At 47.4% G+C, this 20,830-nt stretch overlaps 1 protein-coding gene across 10 annotated transcripts in view; it reads right to left on the reverse strand.

Moving 5' to 3' along the window:
• The window catches only part of SLC8A3 (solute carrier family 8 member A3), a 139,683-nt gene extending 118,892 nt beyond the window's left edge, over window positions 1-20,791 (reverse strand). For 3 of the 10 annotated variants that reach the window (XM_070594564.1, XM_008537241.2, XM_008537237.2), the window contains exons 1-2: window positions 20,178-20,699; window positions 577-2,422 (exon numbers count right to left, since the gene is read on the reverse strand). In XM_070594564.1, the coding sequence (XP_070450665.1) occupies window positions 577-2,360 (1,784 nt within the window). In that variant the 5' untranslated portion in view covers window positions 2,361-2,422; window positions 20,178-20,699. Of the gene's footprint in view, window positions 1-576; window positions 2,423-20,177 lie in introns of those variants that run through there. The other 7 variants (XM_070594565.1, XM_008537239.2, XM_008537242.2 and 4 more) reach the window with 6 other exon arrangements.
• Between the last annotated feature and the right edge of the window lie 39 nt (window positions 20,792-20,830).

A 20,830-nucleotide genomic window follows, 5' to 3' on the forward strand; every position in this document is an offset into this window, starting at 1 on the left:
TATGGGCATTTAAAGAGAGTGCCAAGTTTCAATCAATTTTTCAATTTCCAAATTGAAAAAGAGGTGCCTGAAATCTGGTTATACAATACAACCGCAATATGGTACTGGGAACAAAAGCCAATGCCACTTGCTTTCTCGAGGATGTCCTGATTGGGTTATCACTCTCTCAGAATGGAAAGGATTGGCTTCAAAGCTCATATAAGCCCAGGGCATGAGGAGAGGAGGGAGGAGTGACTCAAGCAGTCTCCAAGCTCTTGCTTAGTCACAAGAATTCTCCAAAATCTCATATCAAAACTTCTGTCACCCTGCACCTCCACCAGCCATCATTTTGAGTCTCAGTGGACAAAATGTTCTAGGTCCTGAGATCCTGCCACAGGATTCCTTGCCCAGAAACAATTTAAAGTGAGAAAATTGAAGGAGAGTTTGGAAGCAGAATCTGCCAGTAGTGTCTGCTGATCCTGCATACCTGTGATGGAACCAAAGTTTAACATTAACACAAACATAAGGAAAAGTTTTAAAGAGTGGTACCGAAGGATAGAAGGGATGGAGGGGATAGACTGTGGAAAGGTTACTTACACAGTTTCATCATTCTTGAACTCCAAGTCCCCATATGTGTCTTCAAAATCCTCACCACCACCCTTGGCTGTCCCTTCTACTGTCCTAAAGGGGACGATGACTGTGCCCCGGGCACCTGATGTCCGCAGAACCTTGACCTCCATGACACCAATGCTCTCACTGACATGAATAGTGTCACATTCAAAAGTGAAGATGCCTGCATGGTCATCATCCAAGATAGTGACTGTGGCCACACAAGGGGACACCAGGACAGCCCGAGGCAAGGGAAGACTATTGAGTACTGCTGGAGGCATCCCCTCCTCGGGCTGCTCCTCCTCCATGCGGACATTGCTCAACCTCACAAAGAAGTGTTCATCCTCTTCAAAAATGTCATCATCAATGATGCCCACAGAGAACTCCTTCTGGGTCTCTCCTGGCTTCAGAACCACAGTGCCCTCCGTGAACTCATAGTCAGCCCCAGCATTGGCAGAACCATCCTCTGTTTTGTAGTCCACATACATGGTCTTGGACGTGTCCCCCCCTTTCCTCACCACTGTCAGGAGTACAGCCCCACAGTTCTCCAGGCACTGATAAGAGCACGGATCAAAGAAGACCTTGGAAACAAAGTCCTCAGGCTCATCGGTGTGCACCTCGCTCATGCTGGAGGCCTTTTTGGCTTGTTCTGCTGCATGTTTCTTGAGGATGTTGCCTGCGCCAGTCATCATACGGGTGGCTTGGATCCGGTAGAAGGCACGGCTCTTCTGTTGATGGGAAAGAGCATAGTAATTGGCCATCTCTACCAGCTGATCTAAGTCCTTTTCTGGGTATTTTTGCTTCAGATCCTTTAGAATCCGGATCATCTCCCTGCGGGACTCATCCACCTCCTTCCCTTCCATGGGCACCAGGTTCCCATCCAGGAAGTGGGAATTCATCATTTTACCATCCATCTCGATGCCCTTGGGGTGGTCACCCTCTGTCTCTATGATAATTCCTCGGTGTTTATCTGTGCGGTACTTTTTGTGCATGTATTTGTAGAAGAGCAGTCGCTTATCTGCCACCCAGGCCAGAAGGACACACACTGGAAAGAAGAAGAGAGTGAGGAGGCCTTCCCAAACCTGGACCACACCAGGAGAGAAGACTGCCAGGATCATATAGAGCCAGATGTAGGCAAAGATGCTCCAAGCAGCAGTGACAAAGAAGACTCGTAGGTGCTTGATCTTGCGAGTCTCTCCATCGGGGATCACATAGACGCAGATGCCAATGATGATGAACATGTTGAAGGCTGCACTACCTACAATGGTGGAAGGTCCCAGATCACCAGCAATGAACCCATGACCACACACCTCAATTAAAGAGAGGAGGATCTCAGGAGCAGAGGAACCCAGGGCCATAAGGGTCAGGTTGGAGACAGTTTCGTTCCAAACCCGAATCGTGGTTGTGCTGGTCTCTCCATTGGGCTTTTTGATAGTCACCTCTCTCTCTTGAGAAGTGATGACTTCAATAGATGCCATGAAGCGGTCAGCAATGATGGACACCCCAAGGAACATGTATATCAGGGCCACAAAGTAGACAATGACCCTGGCAATCTTGTCCCCAAGGGAAGGGTTCTCTGGGTACCAGATTGGTAGGATGACACCCTCTTTGCAGTCCGATGACCCTGAACAGGACTCATTGTTCTGCCCTGTGCTGGGCACATCCCCTGAGCCACCAGCCTCTGCCCGAAGACCATTCAAGAAGAGCACAAAAGTAATCAGCCCAAAATGGAGGAAGGCAGAGGTGAGAGGCTGTAACCTTAACCACGCCATGCACGAGACTTAGCCCCCGGCTTCCACTGCAGCACCAATGGTCCTCCTGACAGGCCAGAGACCTAGAAAAGACCAGAGAGGAAGGAAAAGGCATGAGGAAAACGGGGACAGCAAATGGCAGGTTCCCACCAATACAAACTGATGTTTCACCTCGAGTGACATATTATACTAACATATGGGGCGGTCTCTCACTTGGAAAAATAGATGTCAATGGGAGGCATGAATAGCTGCTCTGTCCTCAGGACCATCTGGTGGAGACTGAGTTGAAACATAGCTTAAAATAGCTGGGAATATTGGTAATGGAAACATAAGTGATACCCTTCTAGTCCTGTCTCCTAATCCCACTATCTGTGAGAGTTCTCAAGAATCAACTTAACATAGGCCAAGTATGACATGAATCTTCATCACTACTTATACTGTTCCTAGGGTTTTCAGCCTTCTTTACCCCACTGTCATCATACTCAAGAATCTTGCATAACACAGGTTTGCAAGAGTGCATACTGAATTGAACTTTTATCATGGGCTAATCCCCCAAAATAGAACACCTTGCTTCGTGTGCAATTGAGCCCGCTTAGGAAAAATTCCTTCCCAAAATGCAACACTGAAGGCAAGCTGTAATTTTGAGATTGCTTGGGAAGTCATGAGAGTTGATTCTTTAGTGAATGCTACCTGCAGGGTGGCTAAACTGAGGCTCTGTAAGCTGTGCCCAAGACCCAGTCCATGGCAGCCCTTAGCGCTGCAGCAAAACATGCTTATGAAACAGTTTAGGCATCCAGTTACAGGAAGATGAAGATCGTTAGCTGCTCAAATTTCAAACCCAAACACTGAAAGGGCCAAGTGGTAGAAATCACTATTAATAACCATGCAAGTTGTTCTCAGAATTTTTTTTAAACTGTAGACAAGATTTGGGGGTGAAATGCAGCCTCATCTGCTAGCCTCAAACCACTAAAAGGTGAGCACAAATTCAGAAGAATAGGAAGAAACTCAACTGTAATTAACAGACTCATCTTTCTATTCATTGCCTCATTCAGATGAAATGAAAATGTAAACAACCAAGCAATAGCTGGGGAAAAAAAAGCTACTTGCCCATTTTTCCACCTCTGCTACAACCATGTGAGGTGCTTTTAGTAACAGAGGAATGCTGATTTGCATCTGTACAAGAGTTACAGGATTTAAAGTCCTGGTCCTCCATATCTGTTCTTCCTTCTCCACTATTTCCCATCTCAGAAAACAGCACTCCATCTACACAGTTCCTCAAGTTAGAAAATGGGTGTTAGTCTGCCAGCCTTCCTCTCCCTCCTGTTCCTTATCTAAGCCAGCCCTAAATCCTATCAACTCTCCCTCCGTCTCTACCACCACCATCATAGCCCAAGCCACCACGACTCCACACCTGATGAATCTACTGCAGTAACCTCCTAACTAAACTTGCCCCTTCAACTCTTGCTGTTCTCTTTTCTATTTCCTCACAGAGACACAGTCATCTTTTTTTTAAAAACCCAAACCTACGCTATCACTTCCCTAGTTGAAGCTCTTAATATAAAGATGAGAACGCTTACTATGACCTACAAAGCCTCGCCTTCATCCTCCTCTTCCCCCTTCATCTCCTACCACTCTCTCTCTTACTACATTTCAGCAACAATGGCCTTCATATCAGGTCCTGGATGACCCCAGGTCATTTTCCACCTCTGGAGCTTTGCACATGACATCATCCATGCATGCCTGAAACGCCTGTTTCTTCTTCGTATCCCCACTGTTAACAAGGCTTTAGATCTCAGCTTAAGTATCACTTTCTCAGAAAAACTTTCCCTCACCCCTAAAAATGGTCCACTCCCTTTGTTACGTTCTCTTAACAGACTCTTTACTTTTCCTTCATGGCATTTATAAAACTTTGAAATTACATGTGTATTTATAAGATTATATGATTAATGTCTAACCCATCCATTAAACTATGAATGACATACAGGCACAGACTATGTCTATTCTGTTTATCATGGCGTCCTAAGTAGTCAGTTAGTAGGTGCTCATTAAATGTATGTTTTTGGAATAAGGAAGCTTCCTCAGTGCTATGGACTGAACTGCGTGTCCCCAAAATTCTTATGTTGAAGCTGTTGAAGCTCGAAGCCCCAGTGTGACTGTATGGGGAGATAGGGCTCTTAGGGGGTAATTAAGGTTTAATGAAGTCATAAGGGTAGTGTCCTAATCTGATAGGATCGGTGGCCTCATAAGAAGAGGAAGAGAAAGAGAGATCTCTCTCCACCTGTGAGGACACAGCAGAAAAACAGCCATCTGCAAGCTAGGAAGAGAGCTCTCAATGGAAACCAAATTAGCCAGCACCTTGATCTTAGACATCCCAGCCTCCAGAACTGTGAGAAATAAATTTCTATTGTTTAAGCCACTCAGTCTCTGGTGTTTTGTTACGGCAGCCTGAGCAGACTAATACACTCAGACATCGGCCTTCTTTAAAGCCATATTATGATCTGAATTATAGACTTTTGTTTTGGGAAAAAAAATACATAGATCTCATAGACAAATCCTGATTAGATTTTTAGAGGCTATGTAGGATCTCTTTAAATTCCCAAGGCTTGTACTCAAAGAGAAATTCCCTTTGGGACACGTTATGCCCTGGTGTGTACTGTAATCATGAAGGCCTTCCTCCCAAAGGGTTCTGTGGATTAACTTGGTTTCATATTCCCCAGAATGGCAGCCAAGTGCTGAGGTCCACACCCCTTTTTCATCCAACTGCTGGGGGTCATCACAGCAAGTGCTTGGGGCTTTGGCCTCCCTCAGAACAGAAACGGTTACAGGGTTGACTGTGGAAGAGCAGGGTGGTGCAGATGTCCAGCATCTATTCGCAAAGGCTGGAAAAGCTCTCATAGTCTGTGATGTACACAGTGACCCCATTCACAGGTTTGGCATTCACCCACCCTGGAGAAATGTAGACAGAGAAGGATCTTGGCATTTTGCCTTGACCTCTGAAAACTCGACACGTTGTGGATTCTGATAAGCCTCATGCAGGAGGAGACAGAATGTGGGCACAGCTGGAGCAGCTCTTTGATCAAGAGCCAACATGGTGACAAGAGGTGTCAGCTGTGTGGGCTAGCCAACCCCAAAGGGGTGAGCTATCCACGGGTTAGCGAAGAGAGCTGGCCTTGTGCAGTCAAAGAACATGGAATATTGCGGTGGCAGAGTTATCCTGATTAATGGGGGACAAGGACTCCTACTTATTTTACCCACCAGGAGAATCAAGGAGGATCATGGTCTTTGTTCTCCTCAGTCTCGCCAACACTTGTGGCAACATGTTTTTATGGGGAATCTGCTACCACATGGTCAGAATCAGAGGCCAGTTTAGAAAGACTGTTCCCTTAGAAAACAAATGAACTGAAGAAAAGATGAAAGAAAATAAGGCAAGAAGGTGGCTAGTAAAGGCCTGCACCAAGTTTTTGGAATTGAAGGTGGAGAATGAAGTGGGAAGTCCCAGTTGTTCTTTCCAGCCCTGCCAGGAAATGGTTTCTGCCTGAGATGTTAGAGACTGGGGACACCTCTGGTGACCAAGCTAGTGGTCATTTTTTGTGCCATTGCCCCAGTCCTAGACACCAACTGAGACAGAGTTCAACCTCCTGGGGATCCACTCCAGCCCCTTAGAGATCCAAATGATCTTACGTGATTCTAGAAGATTCTTAATCAGTCCTAAAGCATACTGAGGAACATGACTCAGCCCGAGACCCTCAGAACCACCCCAAATAATAAAGATATTAATAATAGTAATTAACAGTTATAAGTGCTTGCTGTGTGCATAATGTTAAGTACTTCCACATTTAATCTTCATAACAACCCCATGAGATTAGTACTATTTTTATCCCTATTTTACATTTTGGGAAACTGAGTCTTAGTTAAAGTCATTCACTCCAAGTATAAAGCAAGGAAGTAGCAGAGCTGGAATTCACACAGAAGACAAAAAATTTATGGTTTTAACCACTCCGTTTTACTAAGATGTCCCACTTTGTGGTAGAACACCCATGACCCTCAGTCAGCTTCCAGTCTCCTGTGGATTTAGAAGCAATATGACTGCCCCACACACCGTCACAGGAGAGACTAGCCATTTGGTAGAGTTGCCTAGTCCCCAGGCTTACTGAGGGAGTCCTGCCTGATGCAGTCTCCGCTCAAAGACGCTCCTTCCCATCAGTCCAGTTTGAAAAACATTAGCAAAAGCCTGTGAGTTGCCAGGCCTGGTGCTAGATGCTGGTGGGCAAAATGAAAAATAAAACACAGGGTTTGCCCTAGAAGTACAATCTAGCAGAGGTGGACAGCTGCACATATAGGAACTTTTACTATAATAAGTGAAGGTGAGGGCAGAAGGTTGTGGGAACACGAGGAAGGCAATGAGCCAGCTTGGGGATTCAGGAAGGCATTCTAAAGGAGGTGATCCCTGAAATGAGTCTTTAAGCATGAGTGAGCTTTAGTCAAAAAAAAAAAAAAAAAAGAAAAGAAAGTGGGAAGGGCATTCAAGTCAAAGAGAACAGCCCAAGCAAAGACACGGAGACATGGAAAAGCCCTCAGTGTGCATGGGATTACAAGGAGATCAGTGTGAGGCAGGAGGGGCAGAAGACGAATGTCCAGAAGCCTGGACACACAGGGAGGACTCAATTCACAGCAAGTCTTACATGCCAGGCTGAGAAGACGGGATTTTATCCTAAGGGCAGTGAAAAGCCAATGATAGGATTTCAAACAGGAGAATGACACGGTCTGATTTGTATTTCAGAGAAACCAATTTGGCTAAAAGGTTTAGGACGGCTGTAAGACGGACAAGACGAGAGCAGGACGATCAGTTAGAAATCTACTAGAAACAGAAGAGCCACAGACAAAGAGGTGGGCCTAGGGTATATTCTGCATATGATGACCCTCTGTCCCATTCCTCTTCCTCAGCTGAACTGATGCCCTGGCTTAGCCCACAGCCTCTCATTTCTTTCCTGGATTATTTTCCTAACGCCCCCAGGGCCATCTGCAAGGTGTCTGTGTCCTCAGCAGTAGCTCCTGACATCTTTTAATATCACTGGCAAATTTAATTAAAGTTACTGTTCCTCTGCTCTTCCAGATCATTAATAAAACAGTGCCACCAGGCCAGACTGAGCAAATTCTCCCTCCTGCTACGCCCTCTGCTTTCTCCAATGGGAACACTGCTCCAGGCCTGTCACCAGGCTGGGTAGAGTCGTCCTGCTCTGCTTCTAAATCTGGGCCCCTACACAGGCATCACAGCCAATTTACATTAAAGTTTCAGGTGCAGCCAGGCTGCACCGGATCCGACACGTCGCCCGAGTCCAAGAACACTGCACCGTCTCCTGTGCTTCCTCTGCCTGCAGGGGGTGAGAGCCAGGGCAGAGTCCTCTCTGTGGCAATGCTCCCCCAGAACACAGGAACTCAATTCCCCGCACTCTCAAGAGTAGGAAAGATGTGCCCTCCGCTGCTTAGGTAGTTTGATTGTCACAACCGGAACTGGATCCAAGGGGGAAAACATAATGATGCTATTTTCCATGCAGTATTATCTTTTTGAATCTTCATAGTAAAGGAGGTACTATTATCATTGTGCCCATTTTACAGATAAGCAAATTTCAGCTCATAAAGATTATGTGATTTGCCCAAGATCACATTTAGTAAAAAGAAAAATAAGCATTTGAGTTCTGGCAGCATGACTCCAGAGCACACGGTGTTAACCACTGTGCTTGGGGTGTACCCTGGGTTTGGGGACTCCTTTGAACAAGGGCCCAGGGAGGGCAAGGTGAGTGTTTCTGGATGTGTAGCCTTCACCACAAGCTTGGAGGCTCTATGTACTCCAAGGCAGCCTGGATCAGGGCAAGAGCCCCAAATTTGAAAGCAAGAGGCAAGAACTTTCTTCCCAGCTGTGCCTCAGTGAGCTGTGAGATTTTGAAGAGTCCGTTGAACCTTTCAGGGCATTAGCTTCCCCATCCAGAAAATTCACGTTGGGTTGGATGATCTCCATAGTCTATGAGAGACAAAGATGCCTTGATTACAGGCAGTTCTGTCTCTCGAAAGGCAAAGAAGCGAAGGGACACATTTAAGTTAGGTTGGCCCAGAGCAGTTTGAGAGCCTAGCAGGGAATCTAGGTTCCCAAGTTGACCTCAGAGGATACAAGAGTAAGCTAAGGGAAGGTGGTAGGAAAAGGAGGCCCAGGAAGAAGCCAAGGAGAGCCTACCTTCTGGATTTACCAAAAGCACCTTGGATCAAGTCCACTTTTTGAAGAACTGCTCTTTGAATACCCATTTTGGGCCAAGCACTGTGCTAGTGATCGGGAGCACAGTCATGAACAAGCCACACCACATCCTCAACCTTATCGAGTTTGTCTTCTGATGAGGGAAGAAAGAAACAAGTAAATATGGGAATAGTTGACTACAATGATGTCATGGGAAGTAACATCTTTTTCGAGTTCTGCTCTAAGCTCTCAGACTGGTCCCTGTACAGCTGCCTCAAACCACGTGGGCAGTGGCTACAATGCAGTGTGGCTTCAAGATATAGAGAATCTTGCAGGAGTATGTGATATGGTATTTTACTGTTCTTGCTTCTCAAATCTCATGCAATTGTCATATTTTGCCTTCCCTGAAGCCCCTCAAACCCTTAATGACATCCAAACCATACAACTTCATGGAATCCTGCTGACATTCTCCCAGGCACTACCACACAGGAATTGGAAGCCCACTGGAGAGTTCAGGGCACTGGACTCACTCTCCTCATGCTTTATATAAACCAAGGACCTAAAAAAATGACAACACCGCCAATCATATCTCTTCATTGAGTACCTGCTCTACGGCCAGCACTGCATTAGATACTTTTATAGCTGCTTTTTAAAACCCAAGGACCCCACAATGAGACAGGTGTTGTTATCTGTTTTAGAAAAGAGGAGACTTGGGCTGAAAGATTAGTAATTCACCCGAGGTCCACTAGCCAGGGATGTGGCACAGCTGGGCCATGAAACTTGATATGTCAAATGCCAAAATCTGCTTTTCAACCCCAGGGGATGAAAGGGATGGTGGAAGAGTAGGGAGGAATATGGAGCCCTTAGGTCCAGCACCTAGAGCCCCAGAAACCTCCACCTCCTCTAGGAAGCCTCACGTGACAATGCCTTCTCCTCCCTTCATAATGAGTCACTTCCTCCCCTGTGTTCCTCTAACACCTTGATCACCACTGAAGCACTTGACCCATTGACCTGGGCTTATTTGTTTACATGTCCATCTTCTACACTCTTATGGAAACTCCCTTAGGGGTTTCAATTCAACACAGGGAAACTTCATTTGTTTACTTTTATTTTTTAGAACAATGAGTGGTCACACTCAGTGAAACTCTATTGATAGGGCTAAGAGGTTGGACTTGACCTCTGATCTCCTCTCTGCCTCTAAAATTCTATGATTCAAAGGTTTCTTAATTCTATGATTCTAAGGTTTACCAGACTCCGTGGAAGCTAGCAGATTTTTCCCTCTGCAAGTCCTTGACGGCTCTGGGGAGTCACAAACAATGAGAATGGGCCAGAGAGATAGGAAGAGGAAGGGCTTTGCCAATTTAAGTTCTGTTTCTCCCACTGCTGGATCCACATCTGTATTTAAGTCATCCCCTAAGTTGGAGGCAGTAATGGAACTAGGACTAGAGAGGGCTGTGCATTAAAATAACTTTGGAGCTCTAAAAAACAGACACCTGGATCCTACTCCAGACCTAAGTTTTGGATTCTCTGCAAGTGGAGCCTAGATATTTAGGTTTTTAAAATTTCCTTAGTTGAGGGCCCGGCCCCATGGCCGAGTGGTTAAGTTTGCGTGCTCCGCTTCAGCGGCCCGGGGTTTTGCTGGTTCGAATCCTGAGCACGGACATGGCACTACTCATCAGGCCATGCTGGCGTGGCATCCCATATGCCACAACTAGAAGGGCCCAGAACTAAAAATATACAACTATGTACCAGGGGCTTTGGGGAGAAAAAGGAAAAATAAAATCTTTAAAATTTCCTTAGTTGATTCTGAGGTATAGCCAAGGTTGAGAATCCTGGGATAGAAGACAAAGAACACAGCCTGACTATGATACTTGCATCTCAGGGATTCCATTCATTACGGACTTTCTTTGGACCAGGAGAAGGACTCTTGGTGTATCATGAATTGACTCACAAATGGGTACCACAAAGCCTTTCTATGCACTGGAGAAACAGCCCACCCTCCAGGACTCTCACTTACTTTCATACCTTGCCAAGGATGGTCAGCATCAACTCCCTATCCCACATAAGTAGATTTTCCCTTTGTCTCTCCCTAAACCTGCTGTCTGCTTGGTTTTACACTTTTACTAAGGAAATATAAAAGATCCAGGATTCCCTTATCTTCACAGAAAAATGACGCTACTCATCCATTTGCAGCAAGACATATTTCCAGTTATTTTCCTTTTCAGTGATGATAGCTTAGGCTGACCTGTCCACATTCTTCCTCATGGCCTCTTTGTTTGTTCGTTCATTTGTTCATGCATTCATTCACTCATTCATTCATGATGTGTGCATTTGTATGAAACCCCATCCATGCGTCACAGATTGACTTTCACTGAATTATGGTGAAAAAGTTACTCTGTTTGTACCCAACTCATTTTTTTTCACACTCAAAAAAATCAGAATAAAAGTTCTTAGAGGGTAGGGATTTCTATCCGTTTGGTCTTTCCGTGTCCCTAGCACCTATATCAGTGTCTGACAAAGAGTAGGTGCTCAGCGTATATTTACTGAATGAATAGATACGCAAATAAATGTACAAAAATAGAAGGCATAATATGCAGTGATTTCTCCCACTCTTGGCAGTGTTCAAATGGAGCATCCCATCTGTCAGGGATGCTGTGAGCAAGCTTTTTCAAATTTGAGTAATATGAACAAGATATAATCCCCCTTGAGAAGCACACACTTCACTGGAGAACGGTGACAGAAAATCAAACAATTACAACAAAATTAGTACTATATTTGGAAGCATGAGCGATGTGCCAAGAGAGCACAGAAGAAGGCAGGTCTCATACTGCCTGGGATCATCAGGGCCAGCTTCATGAACCAGACAACTGGAGATCTAGGATTTGAAGAATGAAAAGGAGTTAACTGAGTGGAAGCCAATGTGTCTCAAACAAACGTAAGACAAAGCCCGTGCTGAAGAGCATGGCAGCCTGAATAAGCAACGTCTGATTAAAGAAGGGTAAACAGTGTGGCTGACGGACAGGGCACTTGAGAGAAGCTGCAGAGGTAAGTGAGGAATAATTTATAAAAGGCCTTGGACACCTAGCTAAGGAACTGGGGCATGATGTTGGAGGCAATAAGGGACCACTGAAAGTTTTTTGATTGTAGGAGGGACAAGATCACTGGTTTTCCTTTGGATAGGAAACCTAGAGTGATGACGATGTGGAAACTGGTGAACGAAATCAGGACAAGACTAGAGATAGAAAGATGAGTTTGGAGAGTCTCTCGGCATTTGGCTAAGACATGATCAGAACCTGAACAGAGGCAGTGAGAAGAGGCCTGCTGAGGAAGGTGTGGATTTAAGAGCTCTTTCAAAAGGAGAATCAATACATGTTGGGACCACTTAGAAACAGAAGATGATGGTGAAAGAGGAATAAAGAAGGGTAGCAAGGACCAAACCACATAAGGCACATTCTTCATCCCACTGGCCCTGCCAAGTTCCTCCTGATTCAGGTATCTCCAGGCCCAAGGAACTGGAAGCTGAAGGAATCAACACAAAACCATCGAACTTAGATACCTGTTTAGCTTTAGGGACGTCCTGTAACTGTGAGACAAATGAGGCCAACGAGAGTTCTGTGCCCTCCAGGAAGGGAGCAGGAGGTCCTGGAAGTCAACCAAAGCACCGCAGAGTGCTCCTCAGTCTAGTCAAGGTAATAACCATTTGTCGATTCAATAGTCCAGACTGATAAGCTCTGGAGATGCAGTGATGAAGCAGGTCTGGTCCCTGCCGTGGAGGAGGGCATAGAAAAGTACACAAGATCGGTATCTAAATGTGAGCAAAGAGTTCTGGGGAATTATGAACTCTGACTGAGAGCACCATGAAGGTGGTGGGTTGGATTTCTCATGTCTATTTCAAACGAAAATGCAGTTTCACATAGAAGAAAATAAACTCATAGAACGCACTGCCCCTACGCAAAATAGTGCTAGCAGGAAAAAGACAGTATTCTTAAAAGATCCGAAATACTGAGATGAGCTCAAATCCTAGAGAGACTATGAGAAAGCCTAATTCTGCTCATTGATTCATGAAAAAAGTATTTGTCAAGCACTTACTATATGCCTATCACAGCTGTAGGTTCTTTGAAGATCATTTCTGCCTGGATGTGTTCTCAAATTCATTGAGCACCAAATACATGTCAGACTCTGTTCTAGCTACTGGAGATCCAATACTGAATCTCTTGCTTGGCCTTCTGCAATAGCTGCCCATCTTTCCTCATCTCTTACAGTCTAATCTCCAAAAAATAGCCAAAAATGTCTTTTAAAAATATAAATCGGACAGATCATGCCATTCTTTGCAACCTTCTCTTCCTGCAGAACCCTTCTCCCCCTACTGACTTCTAACTTACTGTCCTTAACTCCCACCACTTTGTTTTGCTGCCTCTGCCCTCCACTCCAGCTAAGGTGGAGTTCTCTGAAGTTTCTAGAACACACCAAGGATGCACCCGCCCTAGGACCTTTGCATTTACTGTTCCCTCTTCTTGGAATACCCTTAACCTAAAGATCCCCATAGATCACTTTTCATTTCATTCAGGTCTCAGATGCCTTCCCCACTCACCTCATCTAAAGGTGATCCTATGCCTGCCCCCAAGCACTCTCTGTTACATCACTTTTCCTTTTTTTTTTTTACAGCATATACATATCACTTGCTGAAATCGTCACTGTTTTTGTTTGTTCACTGGTTTATCATAAACTCCATGGCAGCAGGAAACTTGTTGTTTTTGTTCATCATGGTGTTCTCAGAGCCTTGACTGGAGCCTGGTCGTGTGAGTGTTGGTATTTGTTAAGTAGATCAATTCCAAATCTGCAGGATTAAGTGATTTTGGAAAGATGCACCTGTGAGGGGAGACTTCAAGCTTCCTGGGAAGCCTAGGGGTAGAGAGGCAAACGGCTAAAGCCAGTGACCTCAGAGAGCAGGCAATTTAGTTCACTCAAAAGAACCAACAGGACCACTAGTATTTGGATGGCAGTTGAGTTGTGAGGCTGTTTCTAAACCCAATTCCTTCTCTCCATCATAGCCCTCTCATGGCACCTTACTTTTCCTCCACAGTGTGTGGTATGATGATAACCAACATTTTTGGTGCATCATTCATTCAACAGATATTAAATGATACTATGGGACTACAGTTTACAAAGGCCTTCTCACTCACATGATCTCATTTAATTCTTGTTGTGAAGAAGGAGTGACACAGGGAGAGAGGGCTGATCTCCCTCTGCCTTGTTGCCTACCCATCAAGGGGAAGCTGGCGATTAGCTGTCTTTATGTACCTTCTCCTCAGCTCATTCTCTAGGAGCCTGATTTATTTTAATACCATTTAATTTCTCTTAATTTTTAAATGTTGAAATATGAAATTAAATCATATCAATGCTGAATGAAGAACAAATGGACTCTGGCAAGCAGTCAAAGTCATCTCTCTGAGACATGGCTGGAGGATTCTCTTGGGCAATCAACTCTAGGGGTGCTCTGGGCCCTCCTTTCACAACACAGTGCCAGGAGCAGACTCCTAGGACTCCCAGAAGATCTAGTCTTTGCAGCTGTGCTCGCTCCCCACTCCTCTAATAATTCCTCTCAAAGTTGACTCACTCATTAGTTCCTTCTGAGGGGCTGGAAGGCACAGGCTCAAGATGAGTCTTCCAGTCTCCTGGGGGAGAGAGTACACTGGTATGGTAGAGAGGGTGGGCAGAACCTCTGGAAAGCACACTGAGCAGAGTGGTTCCACAAGACTCTCAGCAGAGTGTACATGGCTCTAAACGCATCCTTCCTGGATGGACGCGGAATGGCAGAAGCACAGGAGTTGAGACAGGACTGGCTGCAGCACTGGGGGGCCTGGAGCACTACAAGTGATTCAGTGAATGCCCTGGAGTGTTTCAAGGGTGGTGACTCCACATAGGAGTGCCAACCTAGGGCCATCAGGGCACTTATCAGCTGAGAGTGCCTTGTGGGCCAGACATCCAGATAACCAACTTGGCTGGCCATGTTGACCTCTACAGACCCAACGTGAAAACAGACAAACTGGGGGCTTCAAATTGCACTGGAACATTCCGAAATGAAAGATACTATCAGCACATTCTTAGTAGGAGGCAATCTATAGGTTGTGGTACAAGATTCACAGAATACAGAATTGTCAGGTGAAGGAGGTAGCTTAAAAGCCAGCACATCCAACATAACCTGTTTCGATAGATAAGGAATCTGAGGCTGAGAGAGCAGAAGTGGGTCTTGCCTGTGGTTGCCAGAAATGATAAAAACTAAAATATAACCTCTTACCACCAATTCAATGCTTCTTCTGTTATGCCACGTTGCTGCTCCTGGCTTGATTTTCTGACTCCACCACTGGCTTCTTTTATGATAAATGGTACAGACCCCCTTTCTTGACTGTGTTTCACCTGCCTCGAAAGTGAAGTAGGTTATTCACTTATTCACTCCTTCCTCTTTCATTGAATACCCACTGTGTTTCAGGAATCATGCCACACGGCATGGGAGAGAGAAAAAGCACTTGATCCAAGAGCTAAGCCATATGCAAAAAATAAAAAAAAAAAACCCACTGCATTTCAATAAGTATAAGGGCTCATGAAAAACTGATGCTGTGTTATCAAAATTCAGAGGAAGGGTCTGCTTCTCCACGAAGCCTTCTCATCAGGAAGAGGCATTTGAACTGAATGTTGAAGAACAGGTAGGATTCTCGGTGAAAGGTAAACTGTGAACAAAGGCACAGGAGAGGAAAGGACAAGTTTACTCAGGTGCCCTCATGGGAACTGTAAAAAGTGAGACAAGACACGGAGCAGTGAGCCAGGCCACGGGGGGCCTGGAATACAGGGAGTTGGACTGATGCAAAAAACGGGAGGCCCCTCAAAGTTTCTTGGGTAGGAAAACGACAAGCTTATAAGGGTGTTTCAGGAGGGAAATCTTGTAATAGTCATTAAAATAACTGAAGGAGGGGGAGGTTGAAGTTGGGAAGAAGTTAGGAAGCTCTTTTTTATAGTATAATAGTAACCACATTATACAGGTATGCTGAGGACATGGGAAAATCAATGCAAAGCACTCTGCAACAGGGCAGATGACAGATGGTAAACACATAACTGTCGGCTGTTATAACAATAATAATTATTATTATATAAGAGGTCACCAAATCTGTACTTAGGTAGGGGTGGTGGGGATAGAGAAGAGGGTAACGGATTTAACAGACACCAGCAATACTCGGGCAACAAGAGACAGAAGTCAAAGATAAACTCAGGGATTCTGAGCCAGGGTGACTAGAAGTTGGCTGTCGCCATCTCTAGAAAGTGGCAAGTCAGGAGGAGCCGCTCCTAAGGACAAAGGTGATGTCAGTTTAGTAAAAATTCAATTTGAGGAGCTGATGGAACTCCTATTGGAGATGTTGTACAAGTGGCTGGAAATGAGACTCTGGGCTTCGAGAGCTAAGGTTGTATGCTTGGAACCATACACCCTGGAGTGACAGCACAAACCACTGAGGGAGACTGCTGAGGGACAGCAGGAAGGGAAAACTGGGAACAAGAGAGAATCTTGGAGAGGAAGAGGAAGAGGGACCACCTGTAGAATTTACCGGACCTGGAGAGTTCAGTGCGATAGAAGGCAAGAGGGGAAGGTTTTAAGGAGCTAATGGTCAGTCTTATCTGATTAGGGTGGAGAGGGAGAGAGAAAGAGATGGATAGGTATCAGGAATAAGTTGTTATATTTTGGAGAATGAGAAGTTCTTGGTGGCTGAGTGATGAGGAAAGAGAGAGACATGATTACTCTAAAATTTCAAGAGTTTGTTGAAAGCAAGATGGGAAGAGAGAATGACGGGGGAAGGAACTGGACAAGTGATATTCTTTTTAGGAGGAGGTTTGTTGAGCATGTTTACAGTTGGAGGGAGAGGACTGAACACTGAAGGAGAAAGACTCCAGAGCAAGTTGATGAAGGCAGGGCAGGGGTCGCTGCTGGGCACTGTGCAGCAGGGGAAGCGAGATCTTTTTTACTCTGTGACTAGTGACAGGTAAGGGTGAGGAACAAAGAAGGAAGATGACGGTGCAAAGGAAAAATGGTGACCAAGCTCACACCATTTGGCCTCATTCTCTAGGACGAACATAGCAGTGCATGACTTTGAGGTCCTCTCCTCTCAAGTGATTTGGAAATTACCACACGGAGGCCAGCGCAGGATTACAGTTTCCAGTCCCACTTCCGCATGCAGTCCCCACATGACCCAGAGTTCCTACATAAAACCAGGAAAGCACTACTTGTCATTCCAAATATCAAGGCAGTAAATGCTACTTGGCCCATTCCGTGTTATATCCAGGATGAAACAGAACTGTTTTCTTAGTAGACATGACTCTCTATACCATATCCAAATACTCTTGATTCTGGAATTAGCTTTTATTCACTCTCTGGCTCCCTCTCTCTCCCTGCATTCCAGTCTCAACATACTATCGAAAATGCAAATCTGACCACACACTTCAGTACTTAATACCTTCCTAAGCCCCCATGGGAAACTCGGTGGAAATCGTTAGCATGAAGCACAAGCCCTTCCAAGTTTGCCCCTATGGCTTCTCCAAGCTCCTCTGTCTCCCCAAATTTCTCCGTCTGTCTTCAGTCATTGGAAGAGCTCTTATCCTCTTTAGGCCTTTGCATACTGACCCCTTCACTCATAAGACTTTCTACCCCACCCCTCCCCTCCCTGCTTTCACTAAAGCCAATTCCCACCACCCCTTCTTTTTGGGACTAGCTGTCCCTAGGAGTCCTCCTTAAGCCCCCATAGAGAGGAGATCTTCCTATACGCTTCCATTGCACCCAGGATGTACCTTCCACTGAGAGGATCACTATATATGATACCTGCCGGTTCACTAGTTGGTCATCCTTGCTGGAATGAATGTATATTTATGAGGAAAGAGACCATTCTATTTTATTTGCCTCTGTACCTAGCAAATACCTGGCAGAGTAGGTTGTTGCTGAATACTTCTCAAATAAATAACTGACTGAATGAATAAATGAATGCTTTTTCTTTTGGAGTCTAATGCATTTCTGAATCCCACCAAATACTTGAACCTCTAGGTAAAGCATCCAGGCTTGAGTAAAAAGGAAGTTATCCTCTCTTCTTATTCAACCTTGGCAGCCTGAGGAGCAGCCAGGATGAGTGACACATTCCCCGAATCCAGACTGTGGGCAATGACTGGCCCATGCAGGCTGAGGAACAATGCCCACAATGACTACCCGTGGACAATACCAGCAACTATGCCCAGAGACTGTACAAGGGCCTGCCTTGCACAGGGACAGAGCAGGGCTGGGGCAAGAGGACACTCCCTCAGCTTCAGGGCCCCAGCCCAGGGAGGAGCCCTGGAGAAGGGAATGTTCTTTACAGGGTCAGTTTGATGACCCTATTCTCTCTTCTCTGACCAGGAGGCTGTGGAGGGCAGTGCAAGTGATGCCAAAGTGGAGATCAGAGGAGCAGGAGCAGAGAAGGGGCTAACTTATCCCTCCAAATCCATTCATTCAGCCAACATTTACTGAACACCCACTCTATGCCAAGCACGGTGCTGGGCCTCAGGGGTACCATGTGAATAAACACCAGCTCTCTTTCCTCCCTTTATGGAGCTACTGTCTAGAGGTGTGACTGGCATTACTCAATCACATAAATAAATTTAATGTGCATCTTTCAATCACTTCAAAATAATAGGTTCAGGTTATGGCTGTATAAAATCAGGGGGTCTGGCCTAGCCAGGGAAGTTCTGGAAGGCTTCCTTGAGGAAGTGACCAGTGAAGTAAGAGCTGAAGGGTAGATAGGAGCGCAAGGATGGGCAAGAGTTTAGGGGTGTCGGAGGAATAATGCGTTCCAGGTGGAGGAAACTGCGTGAACAGCCTTCCCATCTCCACGAAGTTCAGGAACCACTTCAACCAAGTTCAGTTCTGCAGGTTCCATCTGCTGCTTCTCAACCCAAAATCTATATTTTATTTAAAGAAAAAGGAGGCTATGGAGTGGACTTATTGGGGGGAGCATGGGCGGCTGCAGATAGCAACTGTAGATTGCAATGAGGGGCTGGGGAATGAGCCCACAGCAGTCACTCCGACCTCTGACCGTCAACCATCCTCATGTGCAGAACCGCAAGGCAGGCAGGGGCAGGTTCCCCTCACACTTGGACCCAGCCAGGCCGGCAAAAAGGAGCGGCGGAAGGCCAGGCGCCCATACAGAGTGAACTGATCCCCCTATTTCAGGAAGAGCGTGGCGCAGCAGCTATATTTGAAAATGGAGGTAAACAAGAGCTCAGCTCAAGTGGATGGGGCACAACAGCTGTGGAAGATTAATCACACGCGGCTGCAAGTCACCAGGTCGCCAGAGGCCCCGAGGCTTCCCTTTCGGTGCCCCACCAGCAGGCCGGATGTGTTCCTGTCACGTATCCACAACTCCCTCCGCTTGGGGTGCTTCTTGACCACCCAGGAGCTCTGAGCCTACTCCCAACTGCGGCCTTCCTTTCTGATAAACTGCCCCCAATTCCCATCCTTCTGCCCAGGACGCTGAACCACCAAACGTTCAGGGTTTGTTTTTTAATCGCCAGAAGAGAGAGAGGCGGGCAGCAAGCGGGTAAATTTATGGCACTGCATTAAAGGCGTCTGTTGCATTAAACGTTCCCCTACCCCTCCACGGTTAAAAATAAAGCACAATGAATAAAGACGAAAAACTGCTTTTTTCCCCCCGGAACAAATTGCTTTCTTCATCTCCCCCAGTGGCTCAGGTCCCCTGGGCAGGTCATGCAGGGTCTGCAGGAGCAGCGCTAGCCTGTGAATGAGGGAGGGCCTGCGGCCGTGTGTATGTGCGTGCGTGCGTGTGTAGGGGGGGGTGGGTGGTGTCGGTGAGGGGGGTGTGGGCAAGGGGCAGGGAGTAGTTACGGACTTCTCTCTACCTAGCCCTGGACCGCCCAGACCACCGCAGTCTGGAAGGCACAGGCCGGGAGAAGCCCTCTTTCTCTCCGCCCGCTTGGCCGCCGCGGGCGGGTGCTCTGGGGCTGCAGTTACCGACCCGCGGCGGCGGCGGAGTCCCGAGGTTGGGGTGCGCGCGTGCGTGTGTGCACGCGGGCGCGCGCGGAGCGGGTAACGCGCTCCCCTCCTAGCCCCAAACTCCGCCGGCACTCACAGACCCAGGAGCACAACACGCCCTGGCACAGCCAGCACACACATGCACACATGCATCCAGCACGCAACGCAACATTCAGGCTTCCCAGTGCGCACCCGCCACTCACCCGGAAAACCCGCGACCGGACTGCACACACATGCCCAGGCATCTCTTTCTGCGCGGTGCCCTCGGCACCCCCCCCCCCCCGCCCCACAGTAGACACTCGCTGCCAGAACGCACCCCCCCAGCACCGCATACAAAATGTGCACTTTCCGGGGCATCCTCCCCCAATCTCTTCAGGCACTAACCTCCCCCACACACACAGGAAGGCAGTTCATATGAATGATCTAGACAAATAATTAACGTCGTTATTCACAACCAGGAACCCTCTTGGGGACATCCCAAGCCCCCCAACCTGTGCCTCCCCTGCCTCGGCCGCTCGTTGAGGGGGAAGGGCAAGAGGCTCACTCCATTACTCACCGTTTCCTCTCGGTCTCCCGAGCAGAGTGGGCAAGTGAGGGGGGTGAGGACGGTGCGCGATGCCCCCGCCGCCCGGCTCCTCACCGGCCGCAGCGCCTCATCGCCCCCGCGGGCTGCCCGCCGGCCGCAGCCGCGTCCGGGGCATGTCAGTTGGCCGCCGCCGCCCGCCTGCCGGGGCGCTTGGGCTCGCAGCTTTCAGGGAGCTGCGGGGCAGCGCATCTGGAGCGCGAGGGCTGGGGCCAGGGCAGGGGGCCTGGGGAGGGGTCCCTCAGCGCCGATTTAAGAAGGAGAGCAAACCCCCCCCCCCGAAGACCCCCGGAAAACCCCGACCCGGGGCGCGGGCTCGAGATGAAGCCCGGGAGAGCGAGGGGATCCCTGCCGGGAGGGGCAGAAAAGCGAGCAGCCTGGCGCGCCCTGGCGGCTCCGAGGGACCGCGGCTTGCAGTCGCGTCGCCGGGGCTTTCCCGGGGCTGGGAGCGCGCCGGCTCTCCGCCTCGCACGCCGTCACCGCGGGAGACGTCTCGGCCTCGCGGCGCGCGGAGGGGACGCGCGGAGGGGCTGGTTTCTGGGCGAGCCCAGAGCTTTGCCCATTAAGCTGCAGCAAGAAGCCAAATCAAAAAGCCAATCTCCAAGCCTCCCAGCCGAACGTCACCC

Source organism: Equus przewalskii, chromosome 25 (genome assembly GCF_037783145.1).
Source record: "Equus przewalskii isolate Varuska chromosome 25, EquPr2, whole genome shotgun sequence".
In the NCBI taxonomy this organism is placed as follows: Eukaryota; Metazoa; Chordata; class Mammalia; order Perissodactyla; family Equidae; genus Equus; species Equus przewalskii.